A 23,909-nucleotide genomic window follows, 5' to 3' on the forward strand; every position below is an offset into this window, starting at 1 on the left:
TCCCGCTGGACCTCCCAGCGTGTCCTCACAGGCTGCATCAAAACTGGCTCTAGGGCGGGCCGCGGTGGCTCAGCGGGCAAAGTGCTTGCCTGCTATGCCGGAGGACCTCGGTTCGATTCCCGGCCCCAGCCCATGTAACAAAAACGGAGAAACAGAATACAAGAAAATGTTTAAAAATGTTTCCCTTTCTTCCTTCCTTCCTTCCTTCTCTCTGTCTTTCCTTTAAAAAAAAAAAAAAAAAAAAAAAAAAAAACTGGCTCTAGCCCTCCTTGGCGAGAAGCCAGGGGACTCATAAATGACAGGATTCTGGAAAATTGCACAGAGAAAGCGCTGCTATTGCTTCTGACCACTGAGCTAACTGGAGTCGGACCGGCGGAATTGTAAATGGCTCGTCCGTCAACTGACTGTTCATCAAGGGACCCAGAAACTGATGGTTCGCTTAGGAGGCTGTGGCCTTCGGAAAGCTCAGATTGCGAGTTTGCCTAGCATGATGTGTCTGGACGGACTCAGAGAGGCTACACTTAGATGAATTACTTTTAATACTGAATTTTTATGGTAATCGTGTATCATGGAGGCTTTCCAATGAGCACCTATTCTGAGCCATTATTCTCTCCTCCCAGATTGTTCTCTGGGGCCGGACCGAGAAATGCCTGAAGGAGACGACAGAGGAGATTCGGCAGATGGGCACCGAGTGCCACTACTTCATCTGTGACGTGGGCAGCCGGGAGGAGGTGTACCAGACGGCCAAGGCTGTCCGGGAGAAGGTGGGTGGCCTGGGGCTGCCTGTCCGCGGCTTGGCTGCACGCAGGAGAACGCCAGGCAGAGAGAACATTCTCGCGTGGTAGAGCCTTGCTTACAGCACGCTGGCCTGTCGAGGGTGGCTGCACAGCTGCTCCTGTGAAGCTAGCCTGGGCTGAGTGCATGTGTGTGTGACTGCGCATGTGTGTGACTGTGTGTGTATGAGAGACTGTGCATGTATGTGGCTGTGCGTGTGACTGTGTGTGTGTGTGTGTGGTTGTGTGTGACTCTATATATGTGTGAGACTGTGACTGTGTGTGTGTATGACTGTGTATGGCTATGCATGTGTGTGTGGCTGTGTGTGTGAGACTGTGTGACTATGTGTGAGACTGTGTGATTGTGCATGTATGTGTGATTGTGGGTATGACTGTGTGTGCATGTGTGTGTGGCTGTATGTGGGTGATTGTGTGTGTGAGACTGTGTGACTGTGTGTATGACTCTGTGGCTGTGCGTGTGTGTGTGACTGTGTATATGACTGTGTGTGGCTGTGCATGTGTGTGTGTGTGTGGCTGTGGATGTGTGTGTGTGGCTGTGCATGTGTGTGGCTGTGTGTGTGATTGTGTATGTGTGGCTGTGTGTGTGGCTGTGTGTGTGATTGTGTGTGTGTGGCTGTGTGTGTGATTGTGTGTGTGGCTGTGCATGTGTGTGTGTGTAGCTGTGTGTGTGGTTGTGTGTGTGTGTGTGTGGCTGTGTGTGTGCTGTGCATGTGTGTGTGTGTGTGGTTATGTGTGTGTGTGTGGCTGTGTGTGTGCTGCCAGGGAGGAGGGGTCGTGGTGCAGGTTGGCCTTTGATCACTCAGCAGGTGTCATCCCCTGCCCCCCTGGAGGTGCAGACCTCACGGGTTTCTCTTCTCAACTCCGGGGTCAAATGTCCCATCAGCCCAGGAGAAACTTTCCGACTTGAGCCACCAGATAACAAACAATTCATACCGAATGTACGAATGAGCCACAAGGGAGCAAAACCCACCCTTTTAAGTATCTGGCCCACAGTAAATGACTTTATGTAACAAAGCTTCATCGTTGTGTGCCTGTAACCTCAGTCCAGTGTAACCACGCGACGTGACAGGCGCATCGCGGCCACAGGTCGCTGCCTCACCTTAGAACCATGCGGGCATTGGCCCCGTTTACGATTTGAGACTGACGCTGGGGAGGCGCGGTGGCCCCCGAGGCCCGGCCGGGGCGCGCTGGGGGCAGGTCCCCTCCGGTGCGCGCACGGGCGGGGGCGGCCACCCCGACAGCCCACGGCTCCTGTCACCCGCAGGTGGGCGACGTCACCATCCTGGTGAACAACGCCGCCGTGGTCCACGGGAAGAGCCTGATGGACAGCGACGACGACGCCCTCCTCAAGTCCCAGCACATCAACACCCTGGGCCAGTTCTGGGTAAGGCCCGCCCTGGGCCGGAGCCCGCCCTGGGTGACACACCCTGCCAGGGCCCAGCTGGCTCCAGGGAACCTGGGAGGGCTGGGGGAGGAGGGAGAGGCCCGCTGGGCTGGGGCGCACACCAGCGAGGATACCCGAGGGCAAGGCGGGTGGACAGCAGGAAGGACCAGCCCCAGGAGGCGTCCAGGCCCCCTGGATGCAGCACTCCATCCCCCGCAGCAGGGAGCCCTCAGCCCCCGCTCCCCCCAGGGAGTCTTTCTGGGAGAGGTGCAGGGGGGCTGGTGGAAGCTACGGTTGCTCCACAACCCCCCGTCCGCCTGCAGACCACCAAGGCCTTCTTGCCGCGTATGCTGGAGCTGCAGAATGGCCACATCGTGTGCCTCAACTCCGTGCTGGCCCTATCTGCCATCCCCGGAGCCATCGACTACTGCACGTCCAAGGCCTCCGCCTTCGCCTTCATGGAGAGCCTGACCCTGGGGCTGCTGGACTGCCCGGGCGTCAGCGCCACCACCGTGCTGCCCTTCCACACCAGCACTGAGATGTTCCAGGGCATGCGGGTCAGGTGAGCACAGGCCCCCTCCCGGCGCCCCCCCAAGCCCAGCCCAGCCAGCCGGTGAGAGCGCTGGGGAGGCTGAGGCTCAGGGACGGCTCTGCAACCTTGTCGCTGGTTCTCCATCCTCAAGGCAGCAGGGTACTGTAGTGGCTTAAGATCCTGCTACTTACCACCAACGCTACGTGCACACCATGTGCTCTGGTTTGCTAGCTGCTGGAATGCAATATACCAGAAATGGAACAGCTTTAAAAAGGGAAATTTAATAAGTTGCTAGTGTACAGTTTTAAGGCCGAGAAAATGTCCCAATTAGTAAGTCTAGAGAAATGTCCAATCTAAGGCATCCAGGGAAAGAGACCTTGGTTCAAGAAGGCTGATGAAGTTCAGGATTTCTCTCTCAAGTGAGAAGGCACATGGCGAACACGGTCACTGTTTCTCTTTCGGCTGGAAGGACACATGGCGAGCTTGGCGTCATCTGCTACTTTCTCTCCTGGCTTCCTGTTTCATGAAGCTCCCTGGGAGGCGTTTTCCTTCTTCATCTCCAAAGGTCGCTGGCTTGTCGGCTCTCCGCTTCTCGTGGCTATGTCGTTCTGCTCTGCTCTCTCTGAATCTCTCCTTCTCCAAAATGCTTCCTCTTTTATAGGACTCTAGAAACTAACCAAGACCCACCCAAATGGCTTCCCCAATCCAGTTTAACAACCAGTCTCGATTACATCACATCTCCAGGGAGATGATCTAATTACAGTTTCAAACATACAATGCTGAATAGGGATTAGAAGAAATGATGGCCTTTACAAAATGGGATTAGGATTAAAACATGGCTTTTCTAGGGTATATACATCATTTCAAACCAGCACATTCCACTCTCTGGACCCTAAAAAAACCCCACGTTTTCCAAATATACACAATACATCCATTCCATAACAATACCAGAGATCCTTAAACCATTTCAGTACCAATACTAATGAAATACAAAGTTAGAAACAGTACAAACTCCTATCAAAGTTAGCTACAGACATGGTCTGTTCTAAGGCAAAATTACCCTCTGGTTCTGAATCTGTGAAATTCAGAATAAGTTATTTGCTGCCAACATACAGAGGAGGAACAGTGATAGGATACATATGCCCATTTCCATAGGGAGGAAGGAACACAGGGGCCACTGGACCCATACAAGGGTGAAAAACCCATGGGACAAAGTCCGTTAGATTTCAAAGTCTGAGAGTCATTTATCTTCGGGGCTTCTGAAAGTGGCAGTCCCATCCTTTCTAAAGGCCTACGCAGAGGACTGCCTCTCTCCACATGCAACCTTGGGGGACATTGGGGAGCCCACCTTTTTCTTGGCTCCACCCTCTTCAAGGATCGGGGCTGCACCCGGGCTCTCTGACATCCAGGGCACACGCTCAACCCCTCCATGTGGTGGCAGCCAGGCCCTCCCCAAACCCCAAGGAACGTGCTTCACCCTCTCCAAGGCCTGAGGCGGCATGACTCTTCCACTACAAGGAGGTGGAAGCCCATTGTCTGCCTTTGGGGCAAACTCACCCTCTCCACGGGCTTGGGTGTGTCCACTCTCCTGGCCTGAGGCTTCTTGACTTCAGACCTCAGACTCCATGGTTTTGCCTCTGAAGCTATTTTTCCTCCAATGTGTCCCTTCTCTGAATGCCCCAGTCCAGCCTGGCAGTGGCTCTGTTTATATGGATCCCGCAACATTCTCTTTGGCATTCTATGCAGTAGCCTCGGATCATGCCCATCAGACATAAGGAGTTTCCACAAATCCTTCCTGGATAACTCCATGTCCAATCCTGGCTTTCTCTGAAATGGCTGACTGGTTCCACATTTGGCTAAATCTTCACATGGGGCGTGATTCTCTGGAGTCTCCCTTCCTGGAAGCCAGAATTTTCCAGAAGATCAATTTCTGGTTTTTTTGTATGCAAGAGTTCGGTTCTCAGCTTATCTCTTTCCTGTCGCATTTCACTATAAGCTGTGAGGAGAAACCAGGTGCATGTTCCACATTTAATGTGGAGATCTCTTCTGCTAAATATCCAAGTTCATGGCTTTTAAAATCAGCCTTACAGCCAAAGCCACTCATCAATTTTGTCAGATTATCTGCCATTTTGAAACAAGGCTCATCTTCCTTCCAGTCTTGAATAACACAGGCTTCAGTTCTGTCTAAGGACTTATCAGAAGTGTCTTCAGAGTCCACATTCCTACCTACAGTCTCTTCAAAGCATTCTAGGCCTTCTCTACCTGGCTTCTCACTACTCCTCCAGATTCTTCCCCTTATCCATTTAAAAAGCCCTTCCAGCATGTTTGGTATCTGCAAACTGCAGCAGCACCCCACTCTCTGGTACCAAAATCTGTTCTAGTTTGCTAGCTGCTGGAATGCAATATACCAGAAACAGAATGGCTTTTAAAGGGGGAATTTAATAAGTTGCTAGTTTACAGTTCTAAGGCCAAGATAATGTCCCAATTAGAAAGTCTATAGAAATGTCCAATCTAAGGCATCCAGGGAAAGATATCTTGGTTCAAGAAGGCCGATGAAGTTCAGGGTTTCTCTCTCAAGTGAGAAGGCACATGGCGAACACGGTCACAGTTTCTTTCTCGGCTGGAAGGGCACATGGTGAACATGGCATCATCTGCTAGCTTTCTCTCCTGGCTTCCTGTTTCATGAAGCTCCCCAGAAGGCATTTTCCTTCTTCATCTCCAAAGGTCGCTGGCTTGTCGGCTCTCTGCTTCTCGTGGCTACATCGTTCTGCTCTGCTCTCTCTGAATCTCTCATTCTCCAAAATGTTTCCTCTTTTATAGGACTCTAGAAATTAATCAAGACCCACCCAAATGGGTGGAGACACATCTCCCCTAATCCAGTTTAACAACCACTCTCGATTAAATCACATCTCCAGGGAGATGATCAAATTACAGTTTCAAACATACAATACTGAACAGGGATTAGAAGAAACGACTACCTTTACAAAACGAGACTAAGATTAAAACATGGCTTTTCTAAGGTACATACATCATTTCAAACCAGCACACTGTGGAATACTATACAATGGTCAAAAGAGCACAAACTATAGATACCTGAGCAACATGGAGAAATATTAAAAAAATATGTTGTGTGAAAGAAACCAGAGATACAAGAGCACATTCTGTATGGTTCCATTTACATGAAGTTCTAGAACAGGCAAAACTGAGCTGTAATGATAGAAGGTATGACAGGGGTGGGATATTGCCCGGGAGAGGGCATGAGGGACCTTTCTAGGCTTTTTAGGTTCTCTATTCTTGACCTGAGTGAAGATTAGATAGGTGAAAAGGAATTAAGCTGTGCCTTTTATTGTATGCAAAGTATCAGCTCAATTTAAAAAAATGTGGAGACCTGATCCCTCCTCCCCACCAGACCAATTAATTCAGCATCTCTTAGGTGGAGCCCAGAATGGAGACCACTGGTTTGGAGCAGTGCTTTGGGGATCAGGTACCTGAAGTAAAGACTCACTCTTGCACCTGGCACCGTGTGGCCTGAAGTCGGATTGGTTACCGCTCTGGCCTCTGTTGCTGATCTGTAACGGGATGCTAAGGCATGCCTATGTCAGTGGGTTCTGCGATGAGGATAAAGCGGGAGCACTTTGCACAGTATCTGATATGCAGTCAATGCTTTGTAAATGGTGCTATAGTCACATGCAGTCAGGAATGGGGCATATGGTTATAGAGAAATGAAAATGGGGAATTGTCCAGAAAAGATTTTTTCCTCATTTTTCAGTGCCACATATGATGAGAGGATGACAGTTTTGTCTTCTGCCTTTTATGCTTCTGTTTCTTCTCCTGACAATGATGATCAGAGTGTGTGCATGGAAGGGTGATGGCGGAAGGTTCGGTGGGGTCGCTCAGGGGAGGCGTTTAGCACAGCGGGTGGCCCATGGTAACTGCCCAGGACACCCTAGCTCCATAACGAAGAGGGCTGGTGTGGTTTTGGTGGTTGAGAATCACCCCTCAGCTGCCTTCTGTTGTGAAACTTCACGCTAATGCTGATATCGCTCTGAGCTTTACTTTTCTCGTTGGTCAAAGGGCGGATTATTGGGACAATTAGAAAGAATATATGTAATGCATCCAGTGTAAAGCCCAGGGCATACTAGATGCTCAATAAACACCTGCTCTTACTATTTTTACTACCCATGAGCATCTTCATAAATGTAGATAATTAAGAATTTTCCTGGCACACCGTATCGTCAGAGTTTGTCACAGAGGTATATATTTATACCCAGCTGGTGTATTAGTTATCATAAAGTCTGAATTTCAAGGACGCTAGGTTAATTCATGTTACACATTAGCTTTTATCCCCATGACAACTTGGTTTGATTTCTTTTCATTTAAGGGTACAGGAGGTGCTCAATAAGTGCACATTGGATGGAAGTGCCTCGGAGGCAATCCAGAGTTTTAATTGGGTGCCCTGAGCTCAGAAGTGGGCAGGAGACCTACACACTCATCGCCCCCTGATGTCTGTTCACCTTCTAGCGGTCCTCTCAGCCGCCTTAGCAGGAAATGGGGGCTTCCCTGCAAGTAATTTTCCCATAGTAGTTCAGAGGGTGAGTCCAAAGTGCCTGGGGTCAAATCCCAGCTCTGCCTGACCTTGGCCAAGTTACTTAGCTTTTCTGTTTCTTGATCGATAAAAAAGACTTCATAAGGACTCCGTAAGGTCGCCCAGGAGGTCAGACACGCGCCCCGGGGCTGATGCGCCTTCCTTGGTGGGGAGGACAAGTTAGTTCTTGGGGCAGTTAGTTACCCGCGCTTGTGCAGGGCTAGCCCAGAGGGCTTGGTGAGGAGGGCAGGAAAAGGATGATTGGTATTCATATAACTCTCACTTCCTGGAAGAACAAAAAAAATAGAAAAAGAATAAAAGCATCCCTTTCCTCCTCAGCCATGCCTAGCAGCAGCCTTGGGTTAGGTGTGGCGGCCGAAGTTTAGGATAAAACTGATGGGTCCCCACAAGAGGGGCCAAGCAGGGATTGGTGTTTGCCAGTCACTATTTCTTGAACTCCCTCTAGGTTTCAACCACACAACCAGGCACTGTACAAACGCTGCTGCAGCTGACCCTTATATGAATTCCAAGAGAGCACTTATTCCCATTTTACAGATGAGAGAACTGAGGCTCAGAGAAGTGAAGTTACCTGCCCAAGCACACACAGCTAGCAACTGGCAGAGCAGATATCACAGCCATGCCATTTCCTTACTGGTGCTGCCTCAGTGGGAGGGACTGGTCTGCCAGTTGCCCATATCTCCCTCCCACTCACCGCAGAAAAAAGAGAAGTCCTGCCAGCAGACATGCCCGTGGCTTCCTCTCTCTGATTCTCCTGTTGGAGTGTCTCTTGCCCTGTCCCCCAAGCCCATGAACCTTGGAATATCGTCCTGTTTTCCCTTCCCTCAAGCAGCAGGGCCGGCCAAGGGTGGAGGCCACACAGTCCACTGCACTGGCCGTGTCTCTAGGATTCCAGAATCAGCAAGCTGCCCCTATACATTCATGTCTGCAGCACCCGGGCAGCCGGCCCTTCCGGATGATACATCTTAGAAGCACCATCATGACGGCAAAGGAAGTCCAGGGCAGGGCAGAGTCTTTTCTGAGATCCTTGGACCTTCTGAGGCCAAGCCCATCCTGGGGCACCCAAGATGCCCAGGGGTGACGTGAGAACGGTGACTCGTGGCCCTTCATCCTCCCAATGCCAGAGCAGATCATAAGCCCTCTGAGTGACGGGGCTGGAGCCAGCAGCCTCAGCCCTGCACCTACCGCAGGTGCCGGGAGAACCCAGGGCGAAGACAGTGGGCGGCGCACTGGCCTGGCACTCACGCAGGCCTCGTTTGAATACCTAGTGCCCGGCGGACTCAGGTTTCTTACCTGTAAATTGGAGAGAGTAATGCAGGTGGGGCACTACCACAGGCCTGGCCCCGAGGGAGCTCTGGGGAGGGGCTTCCTACTTCACCCCCCCCCCCCATTGTAGGGGCTGCAGGTTAGACACCTCCACGTGGGCACGAGAAGCCCCTGAGATTTGTTCATTCAAACATTCGTTCACATGTCAAACCCATGGAAAACACTCTGTAAATATTTGAATGAATGAATGAATGAATCAATCAATCAATCAATGAGTGGTTGAATGGGCAAGCTGGGGTGGGGAACAGGGACAGGGATTCCCAGCAGAGCCCCAGCCTCTAGGTAGGATGAGCAGGACTCAGGGCACGGCAGACCCTTTAGTATTCCTCCATTCAGGAAGTTTATGAACCATGTATTCTGGGCCGACACTGCCGGATGCTGGAGACGCAACTGGGTCTCTTCCACCCATCCTCAGGGAGACAGGCTGGTAATGGAGCAATCAGGCCAGGTCACTCTAGAGGTGGCACATGTGGCCAAGAGCAGAGATTCCTTTGGGTGGTCTTGGCTGAGACACCTACCAGAGGAGGACCCAGAAGGAGTGGCCCAGGCAAAGGGGACAGCAGGTGAGCGAGCTGTGGCAAAAACAGAAAGATTGGACGGTCTCGCCGCAGCAGAGTGAGTAGGGAAGAGAGCGAGCCGTGCATGAGTGGAGAGAGCAGGGGCAGGGCGCTGGGAGGCCCTGGGGGGTTGTGCAGGGCAGCCTGGGCTCTGGTTGGCATTTGAAATGCCCTGCTCCCAGGCGCTCCCCGTCTCTGCCGGGAGAGAGGGGTGTGTGGAATTTCTCACAAGCCTGGGGTGATGGGGCATTTCCCAAACAAAGGTCCGAGTCTCTCCAACGGGAGAATTCTCGCCTTTGGGTGACCCAGATGCATCAGCCATGGAGGGGTTTGCGGCAGAGCACCTCCTTCTCTAAGAAACCCACTTACCTCCTCCTTCCTATAGGTTTCCCAACCTCTTCCCTCCGCTGAAGCCAGAGGTGGTGGCCCGGAAGACGGTGGAAGCCGTGCAGCTCAATCAGGCCCTCCTCTTGCTCCCCTGGACAATGCACGCCCTTGTTATCTTGAAAAGGTACGGGGCTGGGGGAGGAGGCACTACGTCAGACTCGGTTGACCATGTCTCCTTCTCCCCATGGACCCTGGAGGGGAAGAGGCAGCAGGCAGGAGCAAGTGCACGGGATTGATTAGTCATGTCTGCTGTGGGCATAGAAAGGGGGAGCGGCAGCCTCTCTGCCATGGATTTACTAGCCCTGCTAGAGGCAGCAGTTCTCAAACCTTCTTGTCTCAGGACCCCTTTGCCTTCTTGAAAATGATTGAGAAGCCAAAGAGTTTTTGCTTATGTTAGTCGTACTTATCACTATTGGCTATATTAGAAATTAAAACCGATAAAACTACCAAATTTATACATTTATTTACACTAAAATATTTATTTGTTCATTCATTTTAAAAATAACAATAAGAAACCCATTAAATGTTAACATAAATATGATATTTCATGAGAAATAATTGTATTTTCCAAAACAAATGGAATTTGATGAGAACGGTGGCATTGTTTTACAATTTTGCTGTTCTCTTTATTGTCAGATTCTGGTATCTGCTTGTGATTTCAATCTATTGTGATGTCATGTATCATGTAGTATCTGGAAAACTCCACTGTATGCACATGAGGGAATGAACATGGAAAAGGAGAATAAAGTCTTAGTGCTATTATAAAAATAATCTGGGCCTCGCAGATTGCTGAAAGGGTCTCAGGCATCCCCAGGGACTCCTGGCCCTCAATTTGATTCAGCAAACAGAGAACTCCGTGCCCCACCCTGTGCTAAAGCCTGGGTCAGAGATGGAATAAAATCAGCTGCAAAACCACCTGCAGGCTTGGTAGGTAAAAGGCGAAGACAGCACCCGGGCTTGATGAGGAAGCGCAGGGTCTAGGAAGCAGAGAGGGATCTGAGGGTGATTCTGGGAAGCTGCCCAGAGGAGGTGATACCCAAATCATACTAATTCCACAGTCCCACATAGTCAGTATTTGTTGGAGTTGATTGGGGATGGAGTTGATTGATCTCTGCAATACCTCTAGGCTCTAAAATGCTAAGAATGTGGCTTTGGAAGCTTGTTTGTTCCTGCTGCCCCTTACTTAGTAAAAACAGCTGCTCATCCACTTACTTGAAAGCCCTTCCCCCTGGAGATGGAGGCGGGTGGCTGGGGAAGGCGGGTGGCTGGGGGAGGAAGCTGGTGTGCAGCCAGGAGAGAGGGTTGGGGAACACTGACCATGTCCCCTCCTTCCCACCCCCACAGCATACTCCCACAGGCTGCACTCGAGGAGATCCACAAATTCTCAGGAACCTACACCTGCATGAACACTTTCAAAGGACGGACATAGAGGCAGGACACAGAGATGTTCTCAAGGAGCCACGGAGCCTGAGGCGGCCACGGCACCTGGGCACACACCCACGGGCCCGTCTCTTGGCGCATTTCCGCTGGGGGACCAGGACTGCTCCTGACCGGGGGGAGGATCTGGCTGTCCTTCCCAGGTCAGCCCCAGGACCTTTGCACAGGACTGATGGGCATAACTGTGACCCCCATGGGGAGGCAAGAAACCAACCAGCAGTCACCTTGACACTTTTGTACATTTCTCATCCTGTAGAGTTTATTGTTAAATTGCTTCTCGAGTCTTACCAGCCTCAGCAGTGTGCATAGATGATTTCTGGGAGGGTCTAGTCCCAGATGCCCTTCCTTGCCTTCCACAATCCACTCACCCTCAGCTTGCGCAAACTGGTTGAACGGCAGGAATGGAAAATAAAGAGAGATGGCTTTTGCGAGTTCTTTTGTTGGAGTCCCTAACCCCTGGTCCCCGGTGCACACTGGGGAGGGAGGCAGTCTTAACCACCAGCCCATCCTTTGAGAGAGAATTGGTCTGCTTAGGGTCTCCAGAGTAGGTGAGAAGGAGACAGAGGTCAGAAGAGGGCTTGGAACCCAGGCCTGGGATAGAGGGTGGTGCCTGGTCCCTCGTTAGCTCTGCTAACCCACCAGCAGCGGCCTGGCAGGCGGCCCACTCTGACTGCTCAGCTTGTTCAGTGTGACTGTCATGAACTAGCCTGCAGAGAGCTGGCCATGGTTAGAGCTGCCCTCTTCCCCACCACGGTCCCACTACCACCAGACCACCAGCTCGGCCTTTATGGAGCACCCTCTGGTCTACCCAGCATGTGCCAGGGCCTGAGAGGGGATCGTTGCTGAGAATCCAAAACTGAAGACCAGCAGGGCGCCAAGATGCCGATAATCTGTCCAAAAGAGGATTGAGTCACTGGAAACACTTGGGGACAACACAATTGGAATAAGGCAGTGCTGAAGGGGTGCTACAGATTCCAGGGTCAGATTTTATTGCAGGGAATACATTTGAGATAGCAAAGAAGAAGGGGGGGTGGGGGGGGAGTCTGGAGCAGCAGAAGGGATTGGCATGGGCTCAATCCACGGGAAAAAATGATAGCCAAAAAGACTATCAGAGATGCCCGTGGTTCCCCCGGGGTATGTGGGCTCCCCGGTCGCAGCAAACTTAGTAAACCCAACTTTGTTTATCTAATGCTCTCATGTGAGTAGCCCGTGTCCACACAGCTCTTGCAGGTGGGTGAGAGGACAGCGGGATGGGTGGAATTAGGAAGTGAAGGAGAAGGTGACAAGTCCTAATTCAAGCAAGGAGGTTGCCTATGCGTTCATAAACCTTGCCTTTACACGTAAAGCCCATCAAGCTGAGCCCCCCCAGCGTGCACTGAGAGGTGAGTCCCTCGGCCTGGCCTGGTCTGCATGCAGAAGGTGCCACCTGGTGATCACACCCCGTTTCCTGAGCACCCGTGGACGAGCCACGAAGCCCGAGACATGGCATTGTATCTCATTGGTCATCAATTACACCTAATGGCAGCTGGAGACCCCAAAACAGCCCTTGGGTGGGGCGGGGGAGGGGGGTGCCCGCTTCTTAAAAAACTTCCAGCAGTCACAGTGGACACGGCTCTCCCCGAAGAAGGCTTCCGTCTGACCATTGCCGCCTGTCCTTCAAAGGTGGCCCCAGCCCTGATGCACGTCCCCGTCATCCCAGGACCGGCCGCCGGAGGAGCCTGCACCCAGGGTGGTGCCGAGGTGGACAGACGAGCGGACCCAGCCCGGGCTCCTAAAGTTTCTCTCCCCAGAGACAGCACACGTCACTTCCGCTTACGTCTGATTGGCCAGAGCAAGCCACCTGGTCAGGCCGGATAAGGCCACCACGGGATGTACAGTCCTCCAAGAAGGAGTGGCCTGTCGTTTGGAACTGCACCACCGTCCGCCACCACCTGGGAGGAGGTGCCCGAAGAGTACAGGAGAAGTTAAGATTTAGGCAGAAAGAGGAAGGAAGCATAAGGGTAACTTGCAACCTGCAAGCGCTAGGACGCTGCGACCCCTGGGTCGTGGAGCCCTTAAGACTCAAGGCCGTTTCATAGGTGAGAAGACTGCGGGCAGGGAAATGGCTTGCCCAGGTTCATACAGCTCATGAGGCCAGCCGTCAGGATTTGAACCCAGCTCCATCTGACCCGAACGTTCCCTTTCTCACCAGGGCACGTACAGCAGCAAGGGACAGGAGAGGCTGCTGAGCCAGGACCTTCGTTTTTTTTTTTGTCTCTAAGAACGTGTCACCAGAGCATGTGTGTTTGGGTGGCAGGGGGTTGACAAGGGGGGTACGGGGCTGCTCCTGTCGCCTCACCTGATGGGGTGAGCCCATCAGGCTTGAGATGGACTGAGATGGACTGGGGTGGGCAGGGACAGGGGAGCAGGAAGAGGGGGGTCGCCGGCGTTGCCAAGGGCTCCCCAGCCTTACACAGGGGCTGGACTGCTCTGGTCATGGTCTGGCTCCAAATCAGCTCTTTGGAGAGGACTTGACGCCTGCAGCCGCATGTGGCCTGCAGGCCAGGGACGCAGCGAGGGCCCTGGAGTCTGTCTGGGTGGACCTGGGAGCAAGCACGGTCCCGCCAGCCTCCCCAGGGCCCGCTGAGACAGGAGCCCAGCCGTGGCTGCGGTGGGACCCCTTGGTGACGCCGGTCCCTGGAGCCCCTCCTGAAGAGCTCCCTCCCTCTCGGCCAGGATGGCAGCAGTATTTTCTGGATCTTTTCAGAAATTTCTGCATTTTCTGGATCTTTTCCCACAGGAACCAGGGGAAAAAGCCTTGGGCAGATTCCCAGGGCGCCCTGGCCTGGCCCTTCCCCACAGTGTTTCAGCCACTTGGAGAGCTAATTCTGTCCACCAGCTGGGCACAAGCGAGGGAGCACAACCCCCAGCATGCTGCGCCCCCGAGGGGCAGGACAGGCCATGCCCACCCTGCAAAGAAGACTGGCGCTTGGGAAAGGCCCCTCCCCCTTCCCAGAGAGAACCAGGATGAGGTGGGCCCCGAGCCTGGGGAGCACCAGACCCAAGCCCCATCCCGGCACGGGTCCGAGGACCAGGGTGTCCAGCCTGGCAAAAGGCCATAGCCCCACTCCCAGGGCCCGGACGCTTTGAGAAATGGACTCTCCTGTTAGGTCTCCTTGGACCTAACAGATGGCCCGGAGGGCGAGGGTGACAGAAAGCTCCAGGACTGACCAGGGGGCTCACCCCGCCTCTTCCAAGCACCCCATCTGACGAGGGAGGCAGCCTCTGCCCCTGGGGAGTCCAGTCTAATGCACAAAGAGGAGCCAGGGCTAAAACACAAATCCAGCAGCCCCGAGTGCTGAGAAGCCCAGAGGGGAAAGAATAGTCCTAGGCAGGCGGCGGGGCCGGTCATTTAGGGGAGAAGAGACCCTCCCTCCCACCACTGGCTTCTGGACTTCTCCCGAGGAGGGGAGGTCCCCAGAGGGGGCTGCTCTCTGTGAGGAGAGCCCAGACATCTGTTTCTAAGAAGAGCTTCTCCACGCAGATGCCCCTCGCTCAGGCAGCACCCGGAGGTGGCCGCGTCCCTCTCCGCAGGAGGCCGCAGGCCCCTCTGAGTGGGTCTGGTGCGCAGACATTCACAAGCATGGCCCCCTCCATCACGGGCCCAGTTGCCCTACTGCCCGCCTCTCCCCCGCCCCCAGTGCCCGGAATTTCCCACCCTCCCCACAAGGGCCCTCTGGCCAGGGGGCTCCCCGAGAGGTGGGAGACATCAGTGCCCACGGGGAAATGCTGGGCTCTGGAGTCCACGGGTCTGGGTCTCCGTCTCGGCTCTGCCACCCCCTGCGTGTGCCTCACCTTTCTCCTGCAGAGGGGACGTGACGGTCCTGCCCTCCCCCTCCTGGGCCCAGGCCGGCACCCAGTGTGAAGAGACCTAAGGAGGCCTCGCAGACACAGGGGCGGCCACGGTTCTGGCCGGGACCCTCCCGCCCCTCAGGACACCTGGGCCCATGGCTTTGGCTTTGCCTCTCCTGTGTCCTGCAGGCCCAGCTGGCTTCCTCGTGGGCGTGGCAGGGCCAGAGCTCCTGCATGATGAGCTGGGCTGCCGCGGCAGGTGCAGGATTGGGGAGGCCCCTGGGGAGGACAGAGCCAAGGGGCGCCGGGCAGGGCCGGGAGGCGCCTCGCCGGGGCCAGGGACGGCTGTCCCCTGCCTCACAGCTGGCGCCCAGGTCACTTCTCTGGCTCTTCCGCCAAGGCTGGCTCTGGGCAGAGTCCTTGCAAGCGCTCCATGGCTGATGATGAAAATGCACCCAGAACATCCCCCAAAGGCACCACTGGAGGCTGCTCGCGCCGTGAATGCCCATCACCCCCCAAAGAGGCACCCCGAGCTAGCTGACCTGACTGACTGGGAAGGTCAGGGGTATACCCGGCCTGACCCACGAGACTGGCTGCACAGGTGGGGACCTGGGGACGGGGGGATGGGGTGTCACCAGCTTCCCTGGACTGAACTACTTGGGGTGTGTTCTAGTTTGCTAGCTGCCAGAATGCATGATACCAGAAACAGAATTGCTTTCTGAAAGGGGAATTTAACAAGTTGCTAGTTTACAGTTCTAAGACCGAGAAAATGTTCCAATTAAAAGAAGTCTATAGAAATGTCCAATCAAAAGCATCCAGGGAAAGATACCTTGGTTCAAGAAGGCCGATGATGTTCAACATTTCTTTCTCAGCTGGAAGGGCACACGGCAAACACAGGCAGAGTTCCTCTCGCATCTGGAAGGGCACATGGTGAACACGGCGTCATCTGCTAGCTTCCTCTCCTGGCTTCCTGTTTCATGAAGCTCCCTGGGAAGCATTTTCCTTCTTCATCTCCAAAGGTCACCGGCTGGTGGACTCTGCTTCTCGTGGCTATGTCATTTTGCTCTGTTCTCTCTGAATCTCCCATTCTCCAAAATGTTCCCTCTTTTATAAGACTCCAGAAACTAATCAAGACCCACCCAAATGGGTGGATATATGTCGTCACCTAATCCAGTTTAACAACCACTCTTGACTAAATCACATCATCCAGGGACATGATCTGATTACATTTTCAAACATACAGTATTGAATAGGGAATGGGATTTTGATTAAAACATGGCTTTTCTAGGGGACATACATCCTTTCAAATCAGCACAGGGTGCCTCATCACCAACCCCCTGCCCCTCCCCCATCCCTGGGGATTCCCAGGATTCTCCCGAGAAGGATAACATAAAAGCCCCTTGCAAATAGATCCACCTTTCCACTGAACGTAGCTATTCATTAAGCCCTCCAATATTTCTGCACGTCCCAAGCGTCGACGCCAGGCCACTAAGGCCACCAGCTGCCATCCACGTGACCAGGTCCGTGTTTTGTCCAGAACACAGCAAGCTCCCTGGGGTCCTTTGCACACCCGTTCCCTCTGCCTGGAATTGGCCCCATCTCCTCCCATCCCAGCCTGCAGACTCCACCTTAGCCGTCACCTCCCAGAGGCAGCCTGGGGACCACAGTGTGGCTCCCGGGCAGCTCCATCTCAGCCTTTTGCTTCTTATATTCACCGCCCTTCTCTCCGTTCACCATAATTATTGTACATATCATCTCGGCCTCACTGGGATAGAATTTATATGCCATATAATTCACCCATTTAAAGAATGCAATTCCAACAAAAATAAAATAAAGTGTACAATTCAATGGTTTTCAGTATGCTCCATTAATTTTAGAACATTTTCATCCCAAAAGGCAACTGCCTCCCCAGGCCTAGGCATCCACTAACCCACTTTCTGTCTCTATACGTTGGCTATTCTGCATATTTCATTTAAATGGAATCATACAATATATGACTCTTTGGTGTCTGGCTTCTTTCACCCAGTATGATGTCGTCAGGATTCACCTGTGCTGTAGCATGTGTCAGAATTTCATTCTTTCTGTGTGGCTGAGGAATACTCCATTGTCTGGATAGAGCACATTTTGTTTAGCCGTTCAGTTGTCGATGGTTAATTGGGGCCATTTGCTATTTCCTTGCTCAGTTGGTCAGTCTCGTCCCTCTCTCCCCACTGGACTGGACACTCCATGAGGGCAGGGGGTAGAGCCACACACTGAGCACTTAGGAAATATTTGTTGCCTGAACAAAGAGGCAGAGAATCTTTGTTGGAAGCCCTCATCTTCCTCCCTGTGCTGGTTTGAAAGGATGTATGGACCCTAGAAAAGCCACGTCTTCAATCCTAATCCCATTTTGTAAAGGCAACCGTTTCTTCTAATCCTGATTCAGTACTATATGTTTGAAATTGTAATCAATCATCTCCCTGGAGATGTGCCTCAATCAAGAGTGGTTGTTAAACTGGATTAGGCAGAGATATTTCTCCACCCATTCAGGTGGGTCTTGATTTGTTTACTGGAATCCTATAAAAGAGGAAACATTTTGGAGAAAAAGGAGATTCAGAGAGAGCAGAACGACACAGGCACGAGAAGCAGAGTCTACCAGCCAGCGACCTTTGGAGATGAAGAAGGAAAATGCCTCCTGGGGAGCTTCATGAAACAGGAAGCCAGGAGAAGCAGCTAGCAGATGACGCCGTGTTTGCCATGTGCCCTTCCAGATGAGAGAGAAGCCCTGACCGTGTTTGCCATGTGCCCTCTCATTTGAGAGAGAAACCCTGAACTTCATCGGCCTTCTTGAACCAAGGTATTTTTCCCTGGATGCCTTTGATTGGACATTTCTATAGACTTGCTTTAATTGGGACATTTTCTTGGCCTTAGAACTGTAAACTAGCAACTTATTAAATTCCCCTTTTCAAAAGCCATTCTGTTCCTGGTATCTTGCATTCCTGCTGCAAGCAAACTAGAACACTCCCAACACACCCCATTCACCCTCCACCTTCCTTGGCACTTTCAGCCCCCTGAGTAATGAAGCCCAATCTTTGTCATTAAATGTGCGGTGTGCCATACCAGGGTTTGTCAACCATGGCATGTGGCATTCTGGACTGGAGAAACCTCTGCTGCAGGGGGTGGGGTGGGGGCTGTCCTGGGCATTGTAGGATGTGCAGCAGCATCCTTGGCCTCCACCCAGTAGATGCCACTAGTGCCTTCCCCTCCCAGTTGTGGCATTGCCAAGTGTCCCCTAGGGAGCTAAATGCCTCCCCTCCCCCCCACTGAGAACCCCTGTTCCACCCACATTTTCTCATCGCTTCTTCATAACAACCCAAAGCATGGGAGCCAGTGTCGGTGGTGTTGTAGAGTTAAGGAGGTGGAGGCCCAGAGAGGTTCAGTGGCCTAACAGTGGTGAGGCCAGCAACAGAGCCAGGCTCAAACCCTCTGCCCCCAGGCCTGAGCACTGACCCACCTGTGGGGAGACACGGGTGCCAGAGCCTCCAACCCCTCGGGCATCTCCTGCCTTAACTCAAGGTTTCCTTTCTTTTGACTTGGTTTAAAAACTCCCTCACGCCGCCCTCTTGGCGAGTTATGCCAGTGCTGCAGAATTTTCTGGACTGCCTCCCACCCCCCACCTCCCAAATCCTTATCATTCCTTTCATTTTTCAACATTCACAAGACAAAGGAATTAAATAGTTCCAGGAAGAGACAAGCTGGGCTTGTTCCCCGGAGCTGCTGCTGGGCTGTAACTGGATCCTGCCAGCAAAGGTGGCGTCAGTAGTCGCGGGCAGAGCCCCAGCCTGGGACCTGGCCTCGGGCGCGCTCGCTTCCACAGCCCCGGTGCTCGGAGGGTGGTGGGGAGGCCGAGCTTCCTACCGATGCCACGGGGAATCCCCCGAGGAAATGGGCTTTTTGTTGGGTGAGTGGGTGGGGGGATTCTGGCCGACTTTGTTCACCACTGCGCTGGCTGATCACTGAGCTGAGGGCTGGCTGTGTGCCGGGGCCAGCACACTTGGTCAGGGCAGCTGGGGGCTGGGGGCCTGGACAGAAGGGAAGAGGCTGGACCTCGGAGCCAGCCAGGTCTGGCTGAGATTCTGCATCCCAGCTCTGTGGGGCTGAAGCAGGTCACTTCAACTGTCTGAGCCTCAGTTTCCTCGTCTATAGAAGAGGACCAACAACCCTGTCCTCACGGAATGGTTTGTGAAAATCAAGGGAATAATGCACGTAATTTATGCTTTGCTTGTGTGCTTGGTATGCGGCAGACCCTAACTGCTCTATATGCATTTGATAATTAAAGCCTCTCAACATTTCACAGGAAATGGGGCGGAGAGAGCTGAAGTAATGTGCCTGGGGTTTATTGCACAGCTAGTAATGGCAGAGCTGGGATTTGAACCCCAGAGCCCAGCTGCAAACCCCATGTGCTTAATCCCTGGGTTTCATGGCTTCTTGAATAAGAGCCCGGTATGCAAAGAATGTGCAACACAATCCTTGCCATTATTCACCTATATGGCTATCCAGCCCGGTGGCGTGGCCTCTTCCTGGCCAATCCATCTCCTGTCCTGCCAGATGCCCTCACCTGACTGCTCCTCCCAGGTCGCAAGTGGGCCAAGGTGGGTGGCCTTGGACTGGCATCTGAGGCCCTTCTGTGATGACACGGGCTCAAGGCAGGCTCCTTCCAGGGCTCACTGGGTTCAGCTCTGCTCTTCTAGCCATGAATCTGCAGGGAAATGGAACATTCACTTCTTCCACACCCCACACCCTTGCTCAGACAGACAGACACAAATGCCAGCATCCAAAGGCAGTGCCTGAGGGCAGATTACCCCCTCACTAATTCCTTGAGCCCCTAAAATGTGACCAGCAAAATGCCAGGGAGCTTGGAAGGACACTCGGGTGCAAGGAATTCATATTCTCAGAATGCCCACTGGGGTGCGAGTGGCAAAGATCGAGGCAGGAGTTTGACAGCTGGAGCCAGGGACCCAGGGCCAGGAGCTCCAGCCCCTCCCTGACGGTGCAAAAGGCACATCGGGGTTCTCGGTCCCAGTCCCCAGCTGCTTTCTGCAGAAAACAGAATTTATGGAATGGGCGTTGGAAGCTCAAAGGGTTGCCTGGAAGACCACAAACCAGGCTCAAAAACTGGGGAGACAGCCAAAGATGCAGCCAGAGCACAGCCCCCAAACCCTGCCACAAGATGGCCGGGTGAGGACACAGCTATCCCCACCACTGCCATCGCCGCTGGACCCTGGGAGGGCCTACTGAGCCTGGACACAGCCTGTCGCCGCCGCCAGACAACTGGAGAGAAGCCTCCACCCCACTTCTTTGCAGCACTGGTTACTGAGTCAAAGTATGGAGGCAGTGTGTGAATGGCTGAGTCGTGACTTTCCCAGGTGCAGGGAAAGCAAACGTGGAGCCCATCTGGGGTTTGTCTAAGGCTTTCAGTCAGAAGTTCCCCTGGTACCACGCCAAGGCTCAGACTAGGGCTGGTTCTCTGCCTGGCAGATGGTGCCCCGTGAGACACTGGTTCCATCCACAAGGATTCTTGCTCTGGCAAAAAGGGTGGGGGTCGGGGGGTAATTGGTTTCCATAACAGCTATGGTTCAGGTATGGCTGCATCCAGGTGTTCAAAGCATGTTTCCATGGTTCCAGTTCAGGACCCAACTTCTCTTTCTCTGTCCTTCAGTTCCACATCCTCTAGGCTGGCTTCCGTCTCAAACATCTTGCTCTAGTGATGGCAGGATAGATGGCTACTGAGCTCCAGCCTCTCACCCTCCAGAGTCCATCTGAGGGGAAAGAGCAGCTTTTCATCCTACTTACTCAGAGTTAGAGCTGATTGGTCCCGGTTGGCTTAGTTTGAGTCACATGTCCACATGTGAGCCAATCACAGCTGCCAAAGGAATACAATGCTCTGATTGGCCAGGCCTAAGTCATGTGGTTCCCTCCTTTTGCCCCTTTGGAAATCAAACTCCTTTAAGCACATGGCCTGAGGCTGGGGGTGGGGGATGGTTCCCAGGGCGTCCAAATGGGATGCCCTTGCCAGTGGAAAGTCAAGAGGATGCTGGGCAACAGAAACAACAGCTGTCACCAGAGTGACTGTTGCTGGACTCCCTGACTTGCTGCTGGGCCTTTCAGAGTGGCAGTTGGCCCCTGCGCTGACGGGCAGGCAGTGAGTTCCCGCAGTGGGACGGTGGCCTCTCCTGACTGACAGTTGGCCAGTGTGGTGACGGGCAGCTGGTGCCCCCTCCTGACCGCAGGCCCCTGACTGGCAGCGAGCGGGCGCCCTAGTGGGCAGGTGGCTGGCGCAGTGCTTGGCAGCTGCCCAGTCCTATCTGGCAGTCCCAAGGCAGCCGGGACATCTCCTGGGGTCACCCGGTCCCCTGCCCCTCCCCGTCCCCCTCCTTAGAGGAATGGAAACCAGCCTGTACCACACAACTGGGAGAGAAAATGGTGGTGGGGAGGTGGTGGGGAGGTCAGGGTTGGTTATGAAAGCCTTGTCCTCACCTCCAGGGGAGGACTTCTGGGTCGTGGGGACCGGCTTCGTAGCAGAAGCCTCTCGCCAACTAATAAGATCAAATCTATGTGCAGGAGATGAAGCAAGAGGCCCATGTGGGGCCTGCATTAGGGAAATGTTAGAACCTGTGCGTGGTTTGCCCTGCTCATCTGGAGTCACGCGGTCTTAGACAAATATTACACAAAGGCCCCTGTGGGTCAGGCCTGGGCTGTGGCAGCGAACTTCAGAGGCAGGGGCTGGTCCCAGCCGGGCTCTGGCCCATCAGGCAGAGAGATCTTACTTTTGTCATGACGGGTTAGGTGGGGGTAGGGACAGCCTTCCAGAGAAGTGGACCAAGGTGAGGTTCAGAATGTGGGGGGGGGGGGGGGGGGGAGGGGAGCATTTGGGGAACCGAGCAAAGGTCTTAGGTCAGAACCCCAGGAGGGTGGGGTGGGCAGGCAGGGGGGCCTATGTGGCTCTGGGGAGTCGGCCAGACCCGATTGGAGAGGACACAGCGGGCCGTGGGAAGGACTTTGGACTTGGGTGACATGCTCAGTTTTGTGTTTTAGAAAGGCTGCTCTGAATGCAGAGATTGGAGCCCGGGTAGAAGCGGGAACTGGTCACTGTTCCGGATAGGAGAAGGTGGTGGCTGGGAGAAGGGAGAGTTTGAGGGATCACTAGAGGTGGGGTCAAGGGGACCCGGAAGTGGACAGCGTGAAGAGCCACGGGTTGTTCCTCTGTCCCTTCTGTGTAAGAGCTGCAGGGGAGAGTGCTGCTTTGCCCAGGCCCAGGAGGTAAAAAGGGCCCCTCCCGGGCTGTGAGGGGCTGGCCTTAGGGTGGAGAAGGAAATGCCACCCTGCTTGGGAGTGGACAGCTGAGGCCCCAGGCCAGGGGTAAAACCAGGGGCAGCAGCAGGCAATCCTCTCCCTTTGGGGATGCCGCCAAGGGCTGTAGGTACCTGCGTGTGTCACAGAGGACCCAGCCAGGCCGAGGTGCTCCCAGGCCGGTTCCCTGCAGAGCTGGAGGCTGTGATGATAACTCATTATGTTTCGAGCATACTTTGACATTGACAGCACTTCTAGGCTTCCATTGATGCAGTTCCTCTCCCTGTCACATCTGCCAGGAGGGGCTTGTGGTTCCTATGTACTGGGTAAGAAAGTCAAGATTCAGGGAGCTGATGTCACACAAACCCAGCATGGAGAAGTGGAGCAGGACTCAACCCTGCAGACAGCTGCCTCCAGGCTTGACACCCCACCGCCCCTGAGATGAGGCTGCTTGATGGAGTCTGGGGTCCAGGTGATGCAGGAACATTCCCTAAAGCTCCCCGTCCTATTCCACCAGCTCTTCTGGTGACCTGCCCCCAGTCCCAAGAGGCTGCTTGGCGCCCACCTCCTTTCTCCTTTCTCCTCCATCCCCACAGCCTGGTTTCACATTACGTGGGCCCTTGGACAGACTCCTGAGTGGGTGTCTGTCTACACGGCACTCTGACCCTCTCAGGCAACCCCGCCCAGCTGCCAGGAAGTCCCCTCCGGGACACAGACCTGACCACCTACTTCCTGCTTAGAACCTTCGATGGCTTCCCATTGCCCAGCGAATAAAGCCTTTATTACATACACTGTTCTCGGTAATGCCTCAAAGGCTCTTTCTGACCTGGGCCAGCTGGTGGGGCTCCACAAACTTCCCTGAAGGACTTTCCAGAATGGAAGTACTGTCATCTCTCTAGATGACTTCTTATTCTCATTAAAAAAAAAAAACAAAAAAACAGAAAGATGGATTCCATTCTTTAGAAATAAGAACATTAGCACACAGAGGGTGTGTATAAAGATGCTTATTGAAGCATTGTTTGTGTTCAGGAAAAAAAAAAAGAGACCATCCAAATTTCCACCAGTAGCGGCATGGACAATTGTGGCACATTTGTACAATGGAACACTATACAGCAGTGAATATGAATGACCCCTTCTGTGTGCGACACCATGGATGAATTTCAGAAACATGATACTGAGCAAAAATAAAAAAGGCAGGCACAGAAGACTGCACTGCATGACCCCATTCACCTGAAATTCAAAGACAGGCACGAATGATCTATGGAGACAGAGGCCATGCTAGCCACACCTGTGGAGATGGCCTGGGCCAGGAGGGGGCAGGGGCAGGAGACCCAGGGCTGGGAAGGGTCCATGTCATGATCTGGGTGGTGGCCACCGAGGGGTACCCCAAGGTGAAGTGTACCAAGCTGTCCACTTTAGAACTGGATTCTTTACTCCATGTGTATCCTACCTGTGTACCCAGCTAAGGAAGTGATGGTGACATGCCTTGTCTGGGTTAGGAATAGTATGCAGCCATTAAAAAGAAAGATGCAGACAACATGTACATTGTGTGGCCAAGTTACGTGTGCAGAGGGATCCTGTTATGGTAAAGACAAGCGATTCCCTCTCCACTCACGTGCACACACACACACACACACACACACGTGTATGTGCGTTTGTGTGCATTGGTAGGAGTACAGAGAAAACAGTGGGAAGTCACCTGAAGTATGCAGTGGATGGGGACGGGATG

At 53.3% G+C, this 23,909-nt stretch overlaps 1 protein-coding gene across 4 annotated transcripts in view; it reads left to right on the forward strand.

Annotated features, from left to right (window-relative positions):
• The window catches only part of DHRS3 (dehydrogenase/reductase 3), a 41,916-nt gene extending 30,465 nt beyond the window's left edge, over positions 1-11,451 (forward strand). For all 4 annotated transcript variants that reach the window (XM_077151244.1, XM_077151245.1, XM_077151242.1 and 1 more), the window contains exons 2-6: positions 621-764; positions 2,059-2,178; positions 2,502-2,740; positions 9,582-9,707; positions 10,928-11,451. In XM_077151244.1, the coding sequence (XP_077007359.1) occupies positions 681-764; positions 2,059-2,178; positions 2,502-2,740; positions 9,582-9,707; positions 10,928-11,012 (654 nt within the window). In that variant the 5' untranslated portion in view covers positions 621-680 and the 3' untranslated portion in view covers positions 11,013-11,451. The remainder of the gene's footprint in view (positions 1-620; positions 765-2,058; positions 2,179-2,501; positions 2,741-9,581; positions 9,708-10,927) is intronic.
• The last annotated feature ends 12,458 nt before the right edge of the window (positions 11,452-23,909 follow it).

Source organism: Tamandua tetradactyla, chromosome 2 (genome assembly GCF_023851605.1).
Source record: "Tamandua tetradactyla isolate mTamTet1 chromosome 2, mTamTet1.pri, whole genome shotgun sequence".
Lineage (NCBI taxonomy): Eukaryota > Metazoa > Chordata > Mammalia > Pilosa > Myrmecophagidae > Tamandua > Tamandua tetradactyla.